The following is a 22575-nucleotide window of genomic DNA, read 5'->3' as shown; positions in this document are numbered from 1 at the left end:
GGCTTTCACCGATGCCATATCCTTTTGGTGCCTGATCCTTTCTCTAGTTACATGTATTTAATATATATTAAGCAAAATATATTCAAATGCAAGCTACATGCCTGAAAATGTCTTTATGGTGTTAGAATACCTAATATATTTTTCCATTTTCATTCATAGAAGATTTGTTTGCCTTCACATTTAATATTAAGCTTTGTGAGGACTGCTGAGCCCCTGAATTCAGAGACTGTTTAACAGTACGTTGCTGCCCTCTAGCTCAAGTTTGAAAATTAACTTGAAACCACTTACTCAACAAGTTTTCGACCAAGCCTTGTAGATTGATAACCATTGCTTTTGACTGAATCACAGCTTAGCAGTTGCACAGAATTGAATGTTTAAGGTTGTTGATTAACATCTCCTATTTCTAGATAACATTAATATGGCCAATTAAACAACTTCTAACCTAGGAAAGAAAGCAACCTCTCCTAGCCTTTTTGATGAATGGCAGGCCCCTACACACATACACACATACACACACACACACACACACACACACACACACACTTACTTACTTTAATTTACATGTTCTCTCTTCCTTTAAGCTATTATTGAAACTCTGTGTCCTCCCCTAGATGTTTTGTTGGGTGGCAGCCCCTCTATTCCCCCACCCCTGACTTTACCTTCCCCCTTCATTTAGACTATAATTGAAATTCCATGAATTTTTTTGTTTTGTTTTTTTAATTTCTCACATTTTTGCTTGCTTGCTTGCTTGCTGGCTGGCTGGCTGGCTGGCTGGCTGGCTGGCTGGCTGGCTTGCTTGCTTGCTTGCTTGCTTGCTTGCTTGCTTGCTTGTTTTGGAAAAAAGCAGTGGCACACATTTCCTGGCTCACCTGGAAATCAGAGAATAACCTAACACTATATGACAGCCTGTTCTCTCCTTCCTCCATGTGGGTTGTGAAAGTCAAGCTTGTGTTGTCAACCTCGGCGGCAAATGCCTTTACTGAGCCGTTTGGTTGGTCCCTTGGTAAATAGTCTCATATATCACTCCTTAAACAGCCAGGCAGAAGATTCAGATCATTTATGCTCTTAATGAGTACTGGGTATTTGTTGAAGATTATTTCTAATGATGAAAACATAATTGAAATTGAATCCTAAAACTTGCAAGAAATTTCAGCAAGGCAATTTTATGTTATACATTTACTTGAGGCATGAATTTCTAGTCTTTGAGAGGTGTCTGAACTGTTTTCATAGCATGCTGTTCCGAGAGGGTCACTAGGGAGAGTAACTCGCTGAGAAGTCCCACTTCATTTGTGGTCAAGTGTCTTGATGAAATCCAGGGGATGTTTCATTGAGCTGCTGGGGTGCATATTAAAAAGAAAAAGTCCAGGTGTTTAAGTATCTGCCTACGTGTGATGATTAGGACCTTAAAACTGACATACAACCCTCGGGATAATTTTCAGTGCTGCTTAAACTGTATAGTCAATGGCATTTTGGAATAGCACAGAGACCAAGAAACACAGAATGGACATGAGGATTCGGTTCCAATTCTTCCAACCCTCCCTCCTTGGAGCCCTACATCTCTGACTCCAAACACATACACATGCATTTCTTATAAAAGTGTAGGGCCAATAAAGGATGACTCACCTAGATGATGAATGTTATACCCTCAGAACTAATAGACCTTCGTTTATTCTGAATCTAGTGTAAGCATTAAATTTTTTCCCTGTCTTCTGATTAATGAGCGTTACTTGCGCTTGCACCTCCTTTTAGAAACTGTTTCAGCATATATATGAGAGATACTTTAAATAGCAAGGAATCCATCCTTTAATATATTCAATAATTCACAGGACCTGCAAGGCCCAGGGGCGCGGGTTTGGAAGTTATGCTTGATGCTCCAGAGAGAGCACAGAAACCATCACTGGACCACGGCACCACCTGGTGTTGCCACCACAGGCTCCGAACACCCCGCCGCCTGTCACTTTTGCCTCACTGGAGCCCACTTACTGTGGAGTTCACATGGGTTCCATGTCTGCACCTCAAATGGCTGTAAGAGAAACTGAAAAGTTGAGGTTCTGGTTTCTATTCTGAGAGGCAGAATTGACAAGGAGACATTGCACAAAGTATGAAAACCATTGAAAGTTCCCTTGTGCCCAAATCCATTCCCCCTCTAACCGCTTAATACAATCTCCATCAAGCTAATCAAATTTAGTTTCCTCAACAGTTTCCAGAAACAGAATGGTTCTAAAGAAAAATATATCCTAGGGACAATAAAACCATAAATCACTGCTTCTCTTAGTCGTGTGTGTGGCTGCTTGCTCACTGTCTCTGGGCATAGGGATGTACACATCACATGGGTCTGGGACAATACTACAGTGTGGTTTTCTTTATGATCTAATTGACATCTACTAGTCTAGAACTCACTCGAGGAATAAGATCTATAGAGACCGATATGGAAAGATGTGTGTTCTTCATTCTCAGATTCCACATCCTAATCAGGAAATGTTATGTGAAGTCTGTTTCAGGCAACAGGGAAAGGAATCATTGTTAACATATAAGATGTTTAGAGACAGATGTTCTAACACCAGGAACAGGGAACCCTCTACTGATGATTCCAACCAATAGCCCTGCATCTGAACAATAGCCCTACATCATGAACATCAGCAGTACTGCTCTGGGTACCAGGTGACTGAAGGTACCTCAGGAGACATCTAACTGCTCTGTGTTACCAACACATTCAGAATGTACTGTGTGACTTCAAGTTTTATTTATATGGAAGTTTTAGATCTTTCATTATCTTCAAAATTACCATTTCAAGCTTTACTGTAATTCAGACAATATAAAATGAAATTTTATATTATAAAATATCCTTTAAAACAGTAACTTTTTATTATGCTACTAATGTTTTAGTTTTTCCTCTTGAAGCATAGTTTTTAATTTAGATTCGTATGTATACTCATTTAATAACCAACTTTAAATTCAGTAATCACATTTTCCCGTAAGCTTTGATTAGAACAATTATGGTAAATGAAAATAAGAAAGCAATTTCTGTAAAGAGATTCAAAATGCATCCTTTTCAAGCCATAAAAGCAGCCTTATAAATAGGCTTTTTCCCCGCAGCATAAGGCCTGTAAAAAAAAAAAAAGAAAGAAAGAAAGAAAGAAAGAAAGAAAAAACAAAACAAAACTTCCATTCTCTTTAAAACATGCAGATGGCCCACCCATCACCCATTGTCTTTGCCCTAGTCTCCCTTAGGACTGTAAATAGCTTATTACACAAAAGGATGATCAACACATGCTACTGAATGGATTTGTGATCTCTCCCTGCAGACAAAGAATGCAGAGCCTATAGCTGAACATCAGCATCCCTCACTCCACAGTAGGAAGTGGAGAAGACCAAAGAATAAAAAGGGGGTTAATTAAAGTTTACATTACCTGCCCCAAGTTTTTAGTCCTAAACTGTGCTGGCCAATGCCCACTTTTGACTTTTTTTAATAAACATAAGTATAAAATTGCACACATCTAATGTGAGTCTCTATGGAAGCTGTCATACCAGCACATGCTCTAAAACTAACTTATACTATATTGCTGAATGTTGTGTGCTGATTAACTACCATATACTTAGACTGATAACTTTCCCAATTATGTAACGCCATCACAATGAGACCTTGCATACTGTACTTTTAAAATTATGCTGATAATGTTATAAAGATGATAAAATAAAGGCTGAATAAAGTTTTCATAGCATCTTATAGTCATAGTAGTAAAACCAAGAAAAACACTAGACAAGTTTCATTAAGGCGCGTGAACTTATAAAAAAGATTCTGTACAGCTCTCTTAGAATGAGAAATAATACAATTTTTTGCATGAGTGGATCCCTCTAATTAACTCAGATCCCCACCCCAACCTCAGAAATGAAATGTTGTCTTTCACTGGACCTTTTATCTTTATCTTTTATCCTCCCCTCACTCCTTAACACACACACACAGGAACAATCAAGAAACACTGTACTTTGTTGCAAATATTTCAATTACCCTGCCTTCTAGAAGAAATTGGCTACCCTCATCTTCTAGGGGTCAGTCAGCAGGAAGGGTAAAAACAGAGAGGAAAAGGTAAAATACCTGCTATTGTCCTCCATGGAAATTAGCTCAAGCTTGCATAGACTGCTTCAGCTTAGTCTCTGGCTGAACTTAACAGCAACACAGTCAACATAATGGAGGCTCTGTAAAATCACTCAGGTTTTCATTATACCTTCCCATTGAACGTCTATTACTGAAAACAGAATGTGTAGCCCAGGCTGGCCTCAAACTCATGATCCTCCTGCCTCTCACAGTCTCCCTTGGAGGCATGGGTTCGAATCCCACTTCTGACATCAGATATCGTGGTGTCAGGATAAACAAATAGGCCGAATAGGTGTTTATTCAGGGAGAAATAACTCACAACATAGACAGATGACCACCAGCAGGTTCCTGGTTCCAAGGATGCCTCCAGATGCTCTCCTCTTCCCATCCTGCCTGCGCTCCCGGACTCCTCCTCAGACCTAGTTCCCCCAGGTCACTTCCGCCCCTGTCTCCACCCCCAATGGGCGTGGTCAGCGCCACAGATGCAGACAAAGTGAATATCTCACTACAACTAAGCTTCCCTTCTTTCTCACCATGTGTTAATTCCCTCTAACCTTTATTCCATCTGTGGATTTTATTCTGTTTCCAAACGTGTCACCTGCTAGAAGGTGAAAACAAGCTAACAATTAGTGAAGGGCGCACTGACTCTCGCCACTCACTGGATGCTAAGAACTTTAACCGGAGGAGTGAAGCTAAATTCTAGTGTTCTCCTTAAGTGTGTGCCATCTAAATTGAGACCACAGCCAGTTTTAATTGAACATAAAATCTCCTATTTGATCCTAAGCAGTGGAACAGTGTTTTCATTTGCAAGTAAGTATATATTGGACTTGTTCCCAAGAGACGCTAAATTTCAGTGATAAGCTGCAATATTATCACAGTCAAAAAAGGGGCCGGGAACATTTTTTCAGTCCCTGGAGAAACACCAGCCTCCGTGGCAGTGTAATCAGTAATTTAAGTGTGTATTGAAGCTGCAGGCAGAGCCTGGGCTATGTAGGCACTCATTCCCAGTCTATGCAGCAGAGGTGTTTCCTAGGGATGTCTGCTTGTTTCCTAGGGATGTCTGCTTTCCAAGAACCGAGCAAAGCTGCTGAGCGGTCCAGGCCCCTTTCACCCTCCCTGCATCCTGCATTGTTTAAAGAAAGCCTTCTACCTCAGTGTTACCCGATTCTTTGTCCTGTCATTTGATTCTAGGGGAACATTGCAGCCTTGAAACCCATGAGTCCTTAAAGTGGAGATAGAGAAGTGTGATGCCCTGCCATGCCCTTCTTTGTGCAACTCGGCATGTTTAAACCTATGGTAGTGACCTCAAGATGTCTTCATTAATAAGACTTTACTCATGTTATCTGTCTCCCAGGCAGGCAAGCCTGTGTCTATATTTGATCCTATTCCTTCTTTTGTTTTTACCCCTTTCTCTAACACATGGGTACGCGGTATGCCGCCAAACACTGCCCAGGCTAACAACACAAAGGAAATGACAGACTGTTGGGCTGAGTAAGTCTGCATAAGCTGCTTCACCACAAATTTATTGTTTGTATCTGAGATCAGAAACTCGACAGTCCCATTTCATCTGTTCAATGATGGAGGGGGGGAGGAACAGAAGCCTGTCTAGTATTGTTAATTACAAAGGCTCAATCTTTTCTTTCTGATAGATTAGCTACTTGTCACAATAACATCTCCAAAGTCAAGAGTTCCACCCTATATAAAATACTCTAGGAATTTATTTCCCTCTGCGTCTGTTTCTTCATTTTCCAATTCATACTTCTTCATGGCAACAAAATAGCGAATGAAAGTCTCTCCCAGAGCCTGCTTCAGACACTGATCCTGCTCCAGGGCGGTGAGCGCATCTTCCATCTTCAAAGGGATCTCGGAAGGTTCTGGCTGATAAAGATCCTGGCTTTCATCTGAGCCAGCCCAGGCACTATCGGTGATCTGAAGTCCATCCAAGCCTGCAGCAACCGTGGCGGCCAGCACCAGGTAAGGGTTCGCGGTTGCCGAACCTAACTTATTTTCTATCTGGGTGCCTTTTTCACCATGACACTTGATGTTCAAGGCACAGCTGTTGTCGTTGTAACCCCACGTGGCGGGCACGCTGTCCTTCGGGTCTCTGCTGTCCTTGCAGTAGCGCTTGCGGCAGCTGACAGCTGGGGCCATCAGGCAGCTGAGAGCCGCGGAGTGCTTCAGGAGGCCTGCCAACCACTTCTTCCCGGGGAGTGTGAGCCGCTCCCACCCAGAACCACTGCAAAACATGTTTGTCTTTCCACCGGCATCCCAAACACTGTGAGAAAAAACTCCTGAATTGCAGAATCCGGTCTCGATTACAAGGCTTGCTATATAATTATATCTTCTGGCCACTTCTTTGACACCTGTTCTGAGGGTGAATGCGTTATCGGCTGAGTTAATGCCAAATTCAGGGAAGAAACAGATCTCCATCTGCCCAGGCCTGGTAGAAGACGAGAAGCTCTCCACATTGGCCCCGGTGTGATACAGGCCGTCCACCAGCTCCTGCATGAAGGGCTGATCATGGTTACTCAGTAATGTCGAGGCAGGAAAAGATACGGTCTTCGAATTGATCACTTCGGGCACACCAAAAATGCAGAAATCATAAATGAAGGCAGACAGGAGAGAGAAGCCGGCGTCCTGCAGCTGGCGCAGCTGCCTCTTGGCGATGTACCTGGGGGAAGTCGGCAGAGGCTCTCCAGTCACCGTGAAGGTGTCACAAATCACACGCGCCGTCCTCTCCGCCCATGGCAGGACTCTGAAGGTTGACAGCTCGGGAATGAGGACTATGTCGCTATTGAAGCATGTGGCTCTTATGTGATTCACCTCATTGTCCTTCGGGTTTGGCATCAATTCCAGATAACCGCGGGGCATGAAAACACCGTGGATCACTTTTTCCTGAAGAAGAAAAAGGAGAGGCTCTGAAATGTGAAGACAAACAAAACAGGGAGGAAAACCTTGGTAATAAGAAATGTAAGCCTTGTATTTGTGATTTAATATTAACTCTCAGATAAACATTTTAAAATTCAGAAGATATATCCAAAAATTCAACTCTGAAAGAACTATTTTTTCATAAAGACATTTTTATAAACAATTTTTTAATATTTTAATGTAAGCCTTGATATCTTAGATGTGGGAAACAGCAATAATAAATTCTTCATGTAGCCACAAATAAATGCTTTAAGGATGGTACAATGTAGCAAAATACAAGGGTTTATTACTTTCTGGGAATACTTACAATTATTATAGTCAAAAATATTTTACAAGGCATTTTATTTTATAGTACAGTTTCTAAGAACTCAGGTAAGGCTTTCCTTTGACTTGTTTTATGGTATTGTATTACATATGTATTTCCTTTGACTTGTTTTATGGTATACTTTATGTATTTAAGAGGTATATTGTGATCGTGTCATACATGTAAACAATGTTTCCTGATCACATAGTTTCCCTTTCCTCAAATTGCAGATAAAATATATAATACGTCATTATGAACTACACTCACTACACTGTGTCAAAGAATTAAAACTTGCATCTCCTGTGTTTCCATGCTCATTAACTAGGCTTCCTCCAGTTCCTCTTCCTTCCACTTTCCCAGCCTCTTGGAATCACCATCCTATTTAGATCAACATCTTAGTACCCACACGTGAAAGAGAAAATGGAGTATTTGTTTCTGTGTCTAACTTATTTCATTTAATTTAATATGTAGGCTCCAGTTTCATCAATTCTGCAGAAAATTATAGGGTTAATTTTTATGTCTGAATAATGCAATATATATGTATATACGTATACATATATGTGTGTCGCATTTTCTTCATCCTTTCATTCATCAATACTAATCTAGGTTGTTTCTATATCTAATTATTGTGAGTAGTACAATAATAAACAGATTCACCGTGTGACTCAGCTCTCTCACATCTAGGTAAATATCAAAAAAAAAATCTATCAAATTCTATCAGTCTGTTAAAAAAAACAAGACAAGTAAAGCCTCAGTTGTGCTTCATTCTATTGCAACCTCCTGCTGACACTCAGAGTTCTGCAGAAGGGACCCTACATCCTTGTTGGAGAGGAGACGTGGGTCAGACCAACAGAACACAAGACAGCTGCCTCAGCCCCCAAGAACCAGGACTTCTGAGAGATTTGCCCCTCTCTTCATACATACAGTCTTCTTAAGAGCTGGCTACTTGGTTGTCCTAGAAAACTTTTCTGTGGTTATGAACCTCTATCTCCAAAGTGACAGTGCGAACCGGGTGTCAGCAGATCGGACCACTAATTACATCTCTTTTATTAACAGTTGAAATGGAGATAAGCAAGTTTCTAGATGATGTGATCAGAATCCATGGCCATGAAACAAGTGTTCAGCTAGACAACCAACAAGAGAAACACATACACAGACAATTAGGCAATCGCTAAGGCTCTTTCCAGTAATGTATCTCCTAGGTCAATGGGCTTACTCACATATTTAACTTGGCTTTGTGTTAGGCAACAGAGAATTATAAAGCTGGACGTGTACATTTTTTTAAAAAATGGAAATTATAGAAGAATCTCAACAAGGCTTCACTTGAATGGGAAAAGGACCCTGATTATCAGAAGTTGCTTTCATAAACTCAATGAGCACAAACATCCTAACACTCCACACGTGATATTAGTTTGCTAACATCACAGAAACAAGCAAACAAACAAATGTCACTGCTGTGCACGGCCAGCAAATCTTCAGCACTGTGTGGATTGGCTCCCTAGTGAAACCTTTGCCTACACTCTCAAGTGCCACCGCTTTGACTTACCTGATCTAAGTCTGGGCTCCTCCCCCACTCTTATTTTTTTGATTTCCTTTTTGGTTGGCTGGTTGAGACAAGGTTTCGTGCAAGCCCAGCTTGCCTTGAATGCATCGTGTTGGTCTAGAATACCTTGTCCTCTTGCCTCTGCTTCCTGAATGCTGAGATTACGGGTGTGCACCATCTTATCCAGCCCCCCAAAATCCCCTCTTTTTTTGCTTTTACCAGCAAAAAAGAGGGGATTCACACACTCTCTTTGAAGTCGCACACATAAACCTTCTGCATATCCACATGCCTGCGCAAACATGTTCACACACATCCACATTGTGAGATTTCTCTATGGGATATTTTAATACCAAATTTCACTGATAAAAAAGGATGCTATTTCCCTATTTGATTACTTTCAATTCAAAAATCAATATGGTGGCTGTGTGTATCTAGCATGAAGGATAAAGCGTTTTATTCATGAGACCTCTGGGAGGTCACGCAGTCCAAATCTGTATCATATTCCTTTTGCTGTGAGCCGTGGAAAACAGCAGTCCTTTGCAAACTGGAAAAAAAAATAGCAAAAAGTACTTTATATTCTTTAGGCTATTTAATCTGTGAGGCTCAGAGGACTCTTTTTTTTAGTACACATACATTCTTTTTTCTTTACACATTTTTGGACATGCATTGGAATTTAAACCATTCTCTATTGGCTGTGGGGTATATTTAAACTTTTGTGTGACTGTATGAATAGCTCTGTCCATGACAATAAATTACCTTAAATTATATGTATAGTACTGAAGCATTGAAATGGCTTCATACTTCAAGATGGATCTCTCTGAACTTGGTAGAAATTCTTGCAGATTTAGTTAAAACCCTACCATACGAAGAATTTGCTATGACATCTACAGTAATATAATCACACTTTTATTAAACCTGGAATAGAACTTACATTATCCATATATACTTTAAACCAAATCAGCTCTTTGATAGATTAAGACACTGTAAGTTTGTTGAAAGGTTGAATGTGCTATTATCTGTAAGACATTTTGGTCCATGTCAGGCACATGGAAGCCTTTCTAACCAGTGGAGATCACAGGTTTCCTCTTTGGCTTCTTCCAATGATATGCCAGCCTTTTCCTCTATTCTCAGCAGATGGTCTGGCTTTTTGTTTTTAGAAAAAAAAATTTATGTTTGCATTTAAAATAGGAAGCAACACTGAGTTCAGATAGAGGATAAAAGGAGGATTAAAGCTGGGCTGGAGGCAGTAGGTACAGAGGAAAAAAGGTATCATTGAACTGTTAATTGATGGGTCACAGGCTAGTGTCCCAGCACTAAGGTTTCCTGGCTGCTCTAGTTTGAAAGAGTTTTTCTTAATTCTATAAATAAAGACAGACTATGTTATCTCTCCTAGTCATTCGTAGTCTGGCTTACTAATTTCAATTTAGCATTTTATTTCCATAAATAAAAATGATTTAAATTTATACTTATAATCCCAGTGCTGAGAAGGAGAAGTGAGCATGGGCTCCCATCCCTGACCAACAAGTTAACTGAAATTGACACCCACTTGCAGAGAAAAAATAGTTTTCTCCAATAGAGTCTCTCTAGGTATATTAGCCGCACTTCAGGGTAGGCTCCATCTCAAGCAGTGGATGCCCAAGACAAAAAGAACTCAAAGATATTTTTGTCGACTTTTTGTCTCAAATTGCTTTGCTTGGGTAATTTTTTTTTCCTGTCTTACTGGTCTTTTGCTTGTGTACTTTAGTTTTAGTTTTTGTAGTGTGTGTGAGAGAGACTGAGATAGAGACAGAGAGACAAAGGGTTTCTTGTCTTCATGCCTTGGTTTCATTTGTTTATTTGCTTTGTTCTTTAAAGAGGGAAAGAAAAGGCATGGAGTTGGCAGTGGGGTGGGGGAAGATATAGAAGGAGTTTGGGAGGGGTGAAGCATGATCAAATCATATCGCATAAAAAGTTTTTTCAATGAAATATCTAAGTTGTTTCTTATAAAGCCAAAGACAGACTATTGGCTTCACGTTTTTGCTAAAGATATTTCTCACAAATAATTCCGTGTGTGTGTGTGTGTGTGTGTGTGTGTGTGTGCTTACACATATTTCAGATTAGCTTGTAGGAATGAACTTATACATTCACAATAGATTATCCAAAATAAATTATTTGGCCTTAAATCATTATTAATATTTGTAATAAAAACACTATGACTTATATCTTCAAAAATTTCAAGACTAATTTAAAGAGTTTTGCTTAACAATGCATGCTATATGGTAATAAAATTAGGCTAAAAGAATAATGAACTAGGGCTATAGGAAAGAGAATTATTTGAAAATGGAGGATAAGAATAAGCAAACCATTGAAAAGGACTTGTGTCAAATTCTCAGGATAAAACAACTCTTTCCAAGCTGAGCTGGGGAGAAAAGGCCTTTTTCTATGTGGAATATTGAATGAGAAAAATGAATGCTTCCAATCGAGGTTTTAAATGCGGACATTTTTGTCCATGTCAATGAAATCATCCTCAGCAAATGTGAGGCAAAGGATCGGCTCTATTTTTGGGAAAGATGTTTCATGGGAGCACAAGAGTAGTATTCTAAGTGTTTACTTTTCAAGTAACTCTAGTTAAATAGATTATTAGAACTAGGAGAAAACAGTTCTTATAGCAAACAGGCTTATGCTGAAGTCTCAGGCATGTGTCTGAAATGTCAGTTGTGTTTTATCACTGGTTAAAGGAGATTCATGTAAAGTATCTTCTAGTCCTGCCCATAGTGACTTCACATTTTCTTATAAGAATTAGCATGTAGAGCTCTTAATTGAACATAAAAGAAACAATATCCGCAGGCTATTTACAGACAAGACTGAATACTCTAAAATCATTGGTTGGTTGGTTGATTGATTGATCATATGTGTATGTGTGTGAACATGTATGTGCATGGAGGGGTAGTAAGAAGACAACCTATGAGAATAAGTTCTCTATATGTACTGTGCAGATTCAAGAGATAGAACTCAGATTTTCTTCATGGCATTTACTTTTCAACCATCTTGCTGGCTCCCAAAGAGCATTTTAATTAAGAAATTTAAACTGTTTCAATTCTTTAAAAACTGTTTTGAAAATATCTCCTTTTATCAGAACAAAGAAAATTTACAATATGATGTTAAAGCAAAAAGACATGACATGGTATAGAAATAAATTGTCCAGTGACACCCATCTATAATCTAAGCTACTTAGAAAGATGAGGCAAGAGGATCATGAGGTCTAGGTCAGCCATAACTGTACAAAAAGATTATTTTATATACACATAAATGTATATAAATAAATAAATAACTATAATTCCCAGGATGCTTTTATATTTTCATAAAGATTGGTACTGGCTGATATCCCTTCCTTACAAAGTTGATGTTTAATAATCCCAACAAATCAGTCACTAAAATAAACACATGACATAAACTAAACAAAACAACCCTAGAGAAATCCTTAAAGGTATCCACAAATGCAATGTTTCTTGATATCACTATTTTCAAAAGGTAATATTCATTAAGTCATCTAAGGACAATTGGGTATTTTCATATACTGCTGAAATCGAGCAAATCATCTCTACTTAATCATTTCTACCTTTCATGCTTGCTCTTGGGTCTTGGGTTGCAATTTTCTCACGTCAAATAAAATATAATCTTTATAATTGCAGTATGAAAAGAAAAGAGAGTTCTGCGGAGTAAAATTATTCAAAGCGGAAGGACTGAAATAACCAGCCTTAATTAGTTTCCTATTTCTATTGGGTAAAGAAATTGCTATTGTGTGTTCATCTCCTTGGGGAGCAATAATGCGGGGAGGGACGAGGAAAATAACAAAACAAATTATTACTTTTCAGTTCACATTACTGTGTAGATTACAAGAAAATGCAGATGAGGAATAAAGAGTGTTTGCTGGCTAATGGTCATGAAAACGCACCCATAGTAACTGGAAAACTCACTTGAAAAAACTGTGCAGGGATGCTCTTCGATCTGGAGACACCATGCAAGTCTGTTGCTTCAAATCGTACAAACTGGAGGTGATTTTTGGTCATTTCTTGTTTAATGTGCTTCATTCTAGCAGACAGTTGAGGCGGGGTTGTAATCTGAGCGTTGTCCCTGGTGTGATCTGTGGAGTAATGGTTTGAAGTCACTAGATCAGGATGGACCAAAAAAATTGAAGGGTAGACATGATTCATTAGTCACTACGGTAACGAACAAGAGCAACATATGCCAATCACATAGAACATAATTCCACAAGGAGATCTCACCTCTCTCTTAGCCATCTAAGTACCCTCAGAAAGTAGTCATCAGTTGGGAGCCTAAGCAGTCATCAGCCTAAGAAGATGGTGATGTCACAGTGCTTGCTGGAAACGCTTGTGGAAAATGGCAGGAACAGAAAGAAAAGCAAAACAAAAGAAAAAGAAACCAACAAACAAACAAAAAAAAAAAAAAAAAAAAAAAAAAAGCAACCTTTCTTAGGAAAGACAATGGATAGCCTGACAGCCTTGGAGACATATGAGGCATTTGCAGATGCCTATCTTTAAAACTTCGGGACTTCTTGGACTACTAACCTGTAATATCTATACTCTCAGTTTCTATGTACTTGGAGGTAAAACTTTTATGTTCATTTTTTGATGTGTTGGCCCCTTCTTCCTTTCCTTCCCTTTTGTCTTCCAAGAGTTATCTTCCTTCTTTGTAATGTCACATGAGTCTGAGAGGTGCACCTCTCCATCAAATTTTACAATTATTTAAACAAAAAAATTATCAATTTTTAAGTCAGAAGTGTAATAGAATGTCCATTTCCAGAATTTTAAGATAGTCTGAAAATTCTAAAACTGTGGAGCTAAGAAAGACTTTAGAGACCAAGTTAATGTAGCCAATCTATTAGCCTGAGTCCCAGAGAGACACACAAAGAGCCTCTCTCTCTCTCTCTCTCTCTCTCTCTCTCTCTCTCTCTCTCTCTCTCTTTCTCTCTCTCTCTCTCTCTCTCTCTCACACACACACACACACTCACTCACTCACTCACACACACCTGTCCATATGGAAGCCAGAATCTATTTTTCCAGATTCCCGGTGGTAGGTGGCTTGTTAACAGGGCATGAAGAGACAATCTCTTGCCCATAGACTGAATGGCCAGGCCCACAGCATGCATTATAAACGCCACTGTCGGGACTCTGAAGGAGGGTGACAGAACACGGAGACTCGCCACAAATCAAGACCCCCATACCCTTTTTTGAGGACTGGCAACCCCCGCCCTTCCATGTCTCTGCTTCTCCATTGTTAAAATATCACCTGCTTCGTGGGCTTGTTATGATGATTAAACAAAGTATGTAACAGTACTGTGAGACAATAAGCACCGTATAAGTGCTACTTAAAGTGAAAGGTACGAGCCCAATTACTCTAACTCCAGTAAATAGTCCCATGATCATGCTTGCATTCGGACACCCATCAATCTGTCACACCGCTGATATCAAACAGCTTTAATTTTTAAATGATAGCTGGGTATCAGTTTTCAAGCTATAATTAGGCTTTAAAGTATTCATAAAGATTGACAGTATGAAAAACACAGATTGAGCAGATTTTAAATACACGAAGCAGGAGGAAAACAAATTACTGGTTCCACCTTTGCACATATATTAGATATAATGTCCTGTCGCTGATATGTCTGGCTACTCCAGGACCCCTGAGGGTTTATAAATACCTTCCACTTAACACAAACAATTAAGTTGTAGCGATTAGAATGTTGCCGGCTAAATTAACAGTTGGTGTGTTCCCACCTTGCTCTGAAACGTTGGGCATTCAGCCCAAGTTGCGTAAAGCTGCTTATATAAAACTCATAAGCAATGTAAAATATGGAAGTTTTCAAATAACCAGTATTGCAGACCTCATAAACAATTTGTTATAGGCTACCAAGCAGACTCTTTCCTCCTGAAAGAAAGAGGTCAACCTATTGTATGCCAGCGATGGGTCTGTAGGAAGTCTTACTAGCTTTTGTCTTATCTGTGTCTCCTAATAAAGATGTATTTAGTCTTTTTACAATAAATATGTATTGTTTTATATGTTTTCCTTGTCTGTCTTTTTTAATTTCTAAACATACAAACTAACATGTTTCATTATGACATTTTTATTTTTTGAGGCAGAATTTCTCTATGCGACCCTGGCTATCTGGAACTCACGCTGTAGACCAGGCTGGCCTTGAACTCTGAGATCCACCTGCCTCTACCTCCCGAGTGCTGGGATTAAAGATGTGTCCCACTACCACCACCTAGCTCATTATGACATTTTTTTTTTCATATGTGTCATTGTACTTTGCTCTATTCCTCTGTCTAATCCTCTTGTTTCCCTCCAAGCATCCCCTCTTTTATTTTACAATGAAAAAAATATCCGTCTACTTACAGTCAAACATTCAAGATAGGTATTTTCACCACCACCTATATTTTGAACTGGTACCATACCTAAAACATAGTAAGAAAGAGCCTTGCCCTCAAAAGTACCTTGACTTACAATATGGGGAAACTCTAGGCATGAAATATGCCACCAGAGGGAAAGGTGCCATAAATTGGTGACATAAAGAATTGCAAAAATAAAGTGTAGGCATCTGGAACATCCACGATACATGACTGCACTGCAGACAGGCCAACCCCAGACTCTTGGGAGCCCACCCCTGCTGAGCTGCGGTTAACCAATGAGCACGTGCCTTAATTTCCTAGGACACTCATAACTGGTGCTGGAGACGAAGTGGCTTAGTAGGAATTTTAACTGTCTTTTAACTGATGGCTGAAAGTCCCAGATCAAAGGTAGCAAGGGTAGAAGGGATGTTCCTTCAGAGGCTTTGAATTCATGATCTTCTTCCAATATCTCCTAGAGGTCTGCTCTCTGTTCAAGTCTTAATATCTCCTTATGAGTATACCAGTTACACTGGATTAGGGCCCATCCTCCTGGGTACATTTGACCTTAATTGCTTGTATGAAGATCCTGACCCCTAAGATGCTGAGGGCTAGAACTATGTGAATTTTGGAGAGATAAATTTCAGCTAGTTGTATTATTACTCTTTCCATATTCTTCAGTGTCCTTATTGCTATGTGCTTGCTATGTTTCAGAGTCACCTGTTTGCTCTCTATCTGTCATTCTTTTGCATATCAGCCCATGTGAGTGGGACTCAGTTCTGCCTGCTGCCATAGCTTCAATACCTAGAGAGATATTGATCATAACAGGCATCCAGTAAATATGCCTCTAGTGGATAAGTGTATGTGTGAATGAATAAATTAATATATCCTGTATGATATGACCTTGTCTAATCATTAAGTAAAAATTGATATCATCTATTTTAAAATGTATGCCCTTAGTATCAATTTTTTTTTCATTTAAAAATTCAATTCTTTTACCAAATAGGAAAGCCCTAGCTAACCTAATTTCACTTTCAAAGCATCAACTCATCTTGCTGCATCATAGTCTGAATTTCTTCCCTTCAGATAAATCATATTTGTTACTTCCAATTAAGCCTTTCGGTCAGTCTTCCCCAGCTGTACATGATGAATAGCAGGCAGCTAATTACCAGTTCAGGGGCTCATTTGTTTTTCTTCCAGTGTGATTTCTGGGAGGCGTTCTCCTATCCTATCCCCTCCGAGAACTAATAAATTAAATCAATGTGCTTTTACAGGAGACGTTTCAGTGCTCTTCTTAGAAGGAAAATAAGAAAACATTAAAGAAAGGGAACCTCAGTGCTCAAGAGCATCTAGAAGGCCTGGGGAGGTGTCATCCGCATCCTGAAACAACGAGAACATATTCACTTCCCAAGAAAGGCCCCGTCCCTATAAGAGATGGGCTGGACAGGAATGTGGGCTTCCAGAAGTACTGAATCCAGGGCTGGCTAGGTGGGTAAAGGTGCCTACAGCACACAGCATGATGACGCGAGTCTGAAACCTCTGCCCCAGGATGGAAGGAGAAAACTGCCTCCCAAAAGCTGTCCTCTGACCTCTACCTGCGTTCCATGACTTATGTGAACTGGCAGTTACACACATCATCATCGTCATCATCATCATCATAAATAGATACTGTTTATTTAAACAAGACAGAAATGCAAATTCAAAATGTGAGCAAATGCCTGTGAAAATGCTCTCTGCAACACAGGCAGCTTGTTCCAGGGATCCCGCCCTCCCTATCTGGGGTCCATGGGCCTTCGTTCATGTGGATGTGATATGCATGGGGGCTGTGAGAATACCCAGTTAGTGTAAGTACGCCCCGTCCTCGAGGCACAGTATCAGCTATAGACCGTGCTGCAGAGTTGGGGTGGCACAATAACCAGGTGCAAAACAAATAAATAAATAAATGGTAAACGCGTGGGAGCAAAGGAGCTGAGCTTTGAAAACTATGCTATTTTTAGAAAGGTTTCAAAGTAGTTGGAAAACACTTAACAAAATTGCTTGTACTTATCTGAGGGATTGGTTCTCACCTTTTACTTTTATATGATGCATTGGTGGTTTGCTTGGAATTATAGGCAGTAAGTGCTTAATCCGGCCTACTCAATAATGGTACCCACACCCTTAGTCACTGGGTACAGAGAGACTGCAGGGGACGATGGCTTTTTGATTTGAGATTAAGATGCCTAAATTCCATCTTTATTTCTCTGTCTGAAACTAGAGTATTTAAGTCAAACTACGCAAAAGCATACAAAACATGCATCATAAAGGCAACATGGCCACCACGCTCTGTTAAGTCTTCACAGCGTTAGAGCCCTATTTAAATTTATTGGAAATATTTACTTATTAGGACACTTTATGCAATAAGAGTTTTGAGTTCAAACTTTCCTTAAACAAAATCTGGTGAGGCTTGGACACTTCTCTACAGTCCCAATGGCTGGAGTCTTGGCATAGCCTGAGTGGTGCGGGATAGTGCTCATGGGGTAACAGGCAGCTACCAAGCGTCCACGTTAGTACAAAAGCAGCCGCAAGCAGCACATACTTGCAAAGAGCATCCATCAAGCTGAATCTAGCCAGCGGGCCGTACTTTGTTGCACTGTTCTCACTTGTAATGTCTGCTCCTAGTATTCACAGCTGTCAAAATGAGTGCTCCTCACTCTGTGAAGTTCACGAAACAAGGCACGGAGAACGGGAGGCGTGGGAATTCCCATGGCCAAGGGTTATTGTCCTTAAAATGGGAAGTATGTCTAGCACTACCAAGGCTAGCTCTTAGAAGCCCACGGACTTTCTCCAGCTGGAGGTAAATTAGAGGTGGGGACAAAGGGAAAGTCGCACCAATTCCAAGCAGAAGAAGCATCCAGGACATTGCTTCTCCTCAGATGGGGAAACCAGGGAAAGGCTTCTGAGAAGGAACCATCGTTTTACAGGGATGCAACCTAACAAGGACCTGGGTTCTCTCCACATACTGAATGCACTTGGACGCGAGTCTATGGTTTTTATAATGCTGTTTGTGTGATGAGTGATGCCAACAAAGGAAGCTAATGAAGACGGACCCTCATAGGTAGCGCTCATTTACTCTCGGGTCCTGTGTGTGTAATAAACAAGGAGAGGAGAGAGGTCTAAACTGTGCCCTGGGAACTCTTCACAGTTCCTAGAAGGATCCTCCTGTCGTGAATGTGTGTATTTATCTAGAGGCTGTTTGTGAATCATGCCAGGAAGTCAAACAGTGTCTTTTGTGATGTTGGCATTGTACACAGCCCAACTTAAACCCCAGAGGGACAAGAAACAGTCCAGTTATATAGCAAGTGCACCATGTTCCAGTAAAGTCCCTGGGTACAAATACCAAAATAAGCTTCCCTAGCCAGAAAAACACAGTACTCCCACCAGGAGAGAACAAGCCAGTAACCATGTTTAGTACCTAGAGTTAATGCCACAGGTTGTTTTAGTCCTTTACACTATAAAAGTTACTATAGTATATATTTTAAAAAAAAAAATGTGTGGCTGGAAGCATTAACAGTTTTCATGACTTCTGTCCATCCTCTTAGCAGACAAGCTTAGAGAACCCTAGAATTAATCATGAAAAACTCTACAGCTGGTAACTGTTATCAGAAGTGAGGACAATGTGTTACACCCCATTTCCCAAACTTTGTATCCCATTATAGTCCCACTTTTCCAAACCCTATATTTAACCTTCTCTTTATAGTTTTGCTCATACAACAAATACCTTTCTTCACCAGTTTCTATCTGTTGTATCTAAGAGGCTATTAACCAATACACTCATATACCAGAATAATTATTCAGAAATTCAGAGACTTTGAATGACAGAATTCCATATCCAAAGAAGAGTAGAGTGCTCTCCCATGAGAATGCCTCAATTTGCTAGATCTGTAGCATGAAGAGTAACAAAGCTGCAAAGAGCTCTATAAACACAGGTGTAGAAAGTTTCTTGTCCTGACATCTTCACCATCAGCACACCATCTCTAGTTCAAAGGCAGAGTTGGAAACAGTGGCTGGAAAGACTTTCCTCTTTCCTCCAAAATCTTTCCAGGTGATTGCTTACCAGCATTGGGGTTGAATTCAGCATCGGTAGCATCTGCTGGAGTGCTGGGAAGTGATGATTTTACCACAGGCATCTGATACTGGACATCTTTGTCATTGTGGGAAGAACAAGACTCAGAAGAGCCAGGTTTGTTCAGATCTGCTGTTTGGTTTCCAGACCTTTCTATAGTGATAATGGGAAACGTCAAATCACATTAGAATTGGTTCCAACCATCTTTAACACAGTTTGGAGAGAAATGCCAGAAAGATTACCCTTTCCTATACAGTGACACACCAAATAAGATGCAGGCTGTAGGGAAGTATATTATCTGTAATAAAAAAATTAAAACAATAATAAAACCTGTTAAAGCCTGCTTTTTATTGTTACCATGGGCTAACAATTCCTTTTGCCTGTTCTTTTTGACACCAGGAGCGACCTTGTTTATACCGACCCCCACTCAGCATTATTTCAGATCTGTTAGAGTATTGTTGGAATTTCAGCATGTGGATAAAAACTCTTCATAGTTCTCACATTCATTCCCAGTGCAGAAGAAAGTTTCTCTCCCGCTCTGCTTTGCATATCCCATCCCCCACCAGCATCCTATACCCTTCCCTTGAATTCTAAATGCTTTGATTGGCTATTTGTATATACTAATGTAAACTTATATTTGCCAGACTTCGTGTGACATTACTTTGCATCTTGCTGTCCTTTCACTTCTGCAGAAGAAGAGAAGAAGTGTTTTATGGGAAGGGACATGAAATAGAAACTGCCACTTTCCACGCCACTCCTGAAAGGTCACAGTAGCCACATACCGTTGGGATTGGCCATGGTGATTTCGCCGACATCCGTTGAACAAAGATGTGGTTTGGTGACTTTTTTCCTTGTCCTTCTCAGGTGCATTCTGCTGCCTTCTGTTTCTTTACCTTCGTCTTTTGTTGTGTCCTGTCATAATTAGTAAACAAAGACCCACATAGCATACTATGCAAGCAGCTGGATTTGGGTGGCAGTTGGACAGTTAGGTTTAAGTTGAGCACAGGGCATTCTTCAGAGGAAAAAACCTCTCACTTCCTTCCCCTTTTATGACTCAAAGAGGCTTAACTTTCTCTACTGCCTTTGAGGTGTTCCTATAGAAAATTCTTAATTTAAGCTCTTGTCTGACTATTCGATGTTTCTATTTTTGCCTCAGACTGTTTTAAATTGTTTAATCCCCAATAATTGATAAAAACCTATTTTTAAAAAAAAAGTTTTGTATTTATTAACTCTGTTTCCCGATCTTTTTTTACCTAAAGCATGAGGACCTGAGACTTGGCGTCTCCTCTTTTTCCCTCGCCCTCACTCACGCTTTTTGGCTCAGTATTTACTTTGATTCAAAAACGAGTTTCGTTCACTTGTGCCTTCTTTGAAACTTTACTTTTAAAAAAGTTTTCACTAGAGCATACAAATGCGCCTCACCGCGACATTTTCATACATGTACGTAATTCACCCCCATTGTTGCCCCTCTGTTCTTGTGACTGATTTGAATGTATTAAACTCAGATTGTTTCACAGCTTGATCAAAAAAAATCAAAATACAAGGATTTTCAAGCGGGGAGTTAGGCAGTGAGTAAAGTTGAGGAGGGTACCCCATTGCTGGCAGTAGGAAGAGTCAAGCATGGGATATGAAAGTGGTCACTGAAAAAGAGAATTGTAGCTGCATGAGTGCGTGCGTGCGTGCGCGCGCGCGCGCGCGCACGCGTGTGTGCGTGTGTTTGCAAAGTTCAAATTTTGGCTTGAAGGGAGAAGAAAGTGACAAAGGCAAGGCAAAGACTATTCTGAATGTTTTGAGCTGTTGGTCTTTTCTTAAGGGCCGGTTCTGAAAAAGTCAATACCCGCGGGAAAGTCACAGGAATACAGATCCAGAGCAGTTGTAGGCAGAGCTACACCAATTTATCATAAAACCAATTCAGTCTCTGAAAACGAAAGAGGGATTTTCTCTGGTGATATGTAGCTATGATGCATTATGCTTATTGTTGTCAGATGAGAATATATTTCAGGAAACAGTGTTTTCATTTTATTAATTTTAGGTTAGCATACAAAGTAATGAGTTTTATTGATAGTCTTTGTAGGACGCTACATGGACCCCCGAGGCACCTTGAGCAAGCCTGACCTGTTGGCTGGAACATTCTGCAGTTTTAGCTGGAACATCTTGCATCAGAGCAGTTCTTGGTACTCTTCTTGATTTGCTAACACACACCTCCTGGGGAGGAACTAAGCCCTAGAACTTGCAGGCTTGACCCTTAATTGTTTCCCACTGTGCTGTGAGTCAGTCTATAAGCCTGATCCTTCCCCTCGATAAACAGCATTCAGCATTCCGGTTGAACGAATGACCGGCTGTCTTGTCTTTTATTTAAATCTTTAGTCCTTCTCCCGATTAGTAGAACAGATTATAGCACGGGTGCTACAAGTCTTTTCTTGTAATTTTGTGACTTATCAGAAAACTGTAGACTTTTCACTTCAGATAATCTCACATTTGATTTTATAGGATGTATTGGGATAATTTATTTTTCCTAGTACTTTAAGACTTCACTCAAATATTTGCACAAATTTCCCAGTATGTTTCTTATAAGGTTAAGCAGTGATGTTGAACATGTTATTTCCAAAATTGCGTAGCCAGAAATATGCTATTTTATTTTGGAATGCCTTTGCATGGACATAGATACTTACAGAAGTGCTGTTTGGAAAGGTGTACAAGCATCACTGGACTCTGATCTGGCTGACATTTGTCTTAGTCCAAACTCCTCAGGAATTCCCTCAATTCATAGATTGAAGGAATTACATGAGACAAAGGTTAAGACACATGCAGCTTCGAACTCCAACATCACCTGAGTAAACAAGAGTGTCACATCATGCTAAATGAAGCTCTTTGTCATACAAATTCCTGGCATAACACTTGCGGTAAGGGTCCTCCGGTTTATAAATGTCGAAGGCCACAGCAATCCATGGGAGGAGAAGTTCCCAGAGACTTCTCATGTTTCCATATTCCATTCTCCTTCTTCAAAGCCCAAGGCCCAAGATAATCTTCTAACCTCATATGAGCCAACCAAGAGAGAAGATCTTGTGACTAAAGCAAGAGTACTTTACTGAGGTACTACTAACTTGAAAAATGCAGCTGTAAGAATCCCAGAACACTGAAGTGCACGCATCATAGTCAAGATGCTTCTATTGCATAGGAGAGAAGTTGGTCCTAGTAAAGAACACATTTTATTCTCTT

The 22575-nt window shown here is 40.0% G+C and overlaps 1 protein-coding gene across 1 annotated transcript; it reads right to left on the bottom strand.

Moving 5' to 3' along the window:
- Positions 1-5541: 5541 nt before the first annotated feature.
- Positions 5542-20796, bottom strand: Lgsn (lengsin, lens protein with glutamine synthetase domain). The gene is made up of 5 exons (XM_051204300.1): positions 20779-20796; positions 20139-20268; positions 19348-19509; positions 12828-12994; positions 5542-6991 (listed from the first exon to the last, which is right to left on the bottom strand). Exons 1-5 carry the CDS (start codon positions 20794-20796, stop codon positions 5792-5794), a joined length of 1677 nt encoding a protein of 558 aa, XP_051060257.1. The 3' UTR covers positions 5542-5791.
- Between the last annotated feature and the right edge of the window lie 1779 nt (positions 20797-22575).

Source organism: Phodopus roborovskii, unplaced genomic scaffold, assembly GCF_943737965.1.
Source record: "Phodopus roborovskii unplaced genomic scaffold, PHOROB, whole genome shotgun sequence".
Lineage (NCBI taxonomy): Eukaryota > Metazoa > Chordata > Mammalia > Rodentia > Cricetidae > Phodopus > Phodopus roborovskii.
This window is presented reverse-complemented; position numbering and strand designations above follow the sequence as displayed.

Excerpts from the sequence above, each read along its gene's own strand:
- Lgsn (XM_051204300.1), bottom strand. Across the intron at positions 19,510-20,138 it reads CACCATGGCCAATCCCAACG|AAAGGTCTGGAAACCAAACA; the intron begins GTATGTGGCTAC and ends TTATCACTATAG. Across the intron at positions 12,995-19,347 it reads TGAATTCAACCCCAATGCTG|ATCACACCAGGGACAACGCT; the intron begins GTAAGCAATCAC and ends ATTACTCCACAG.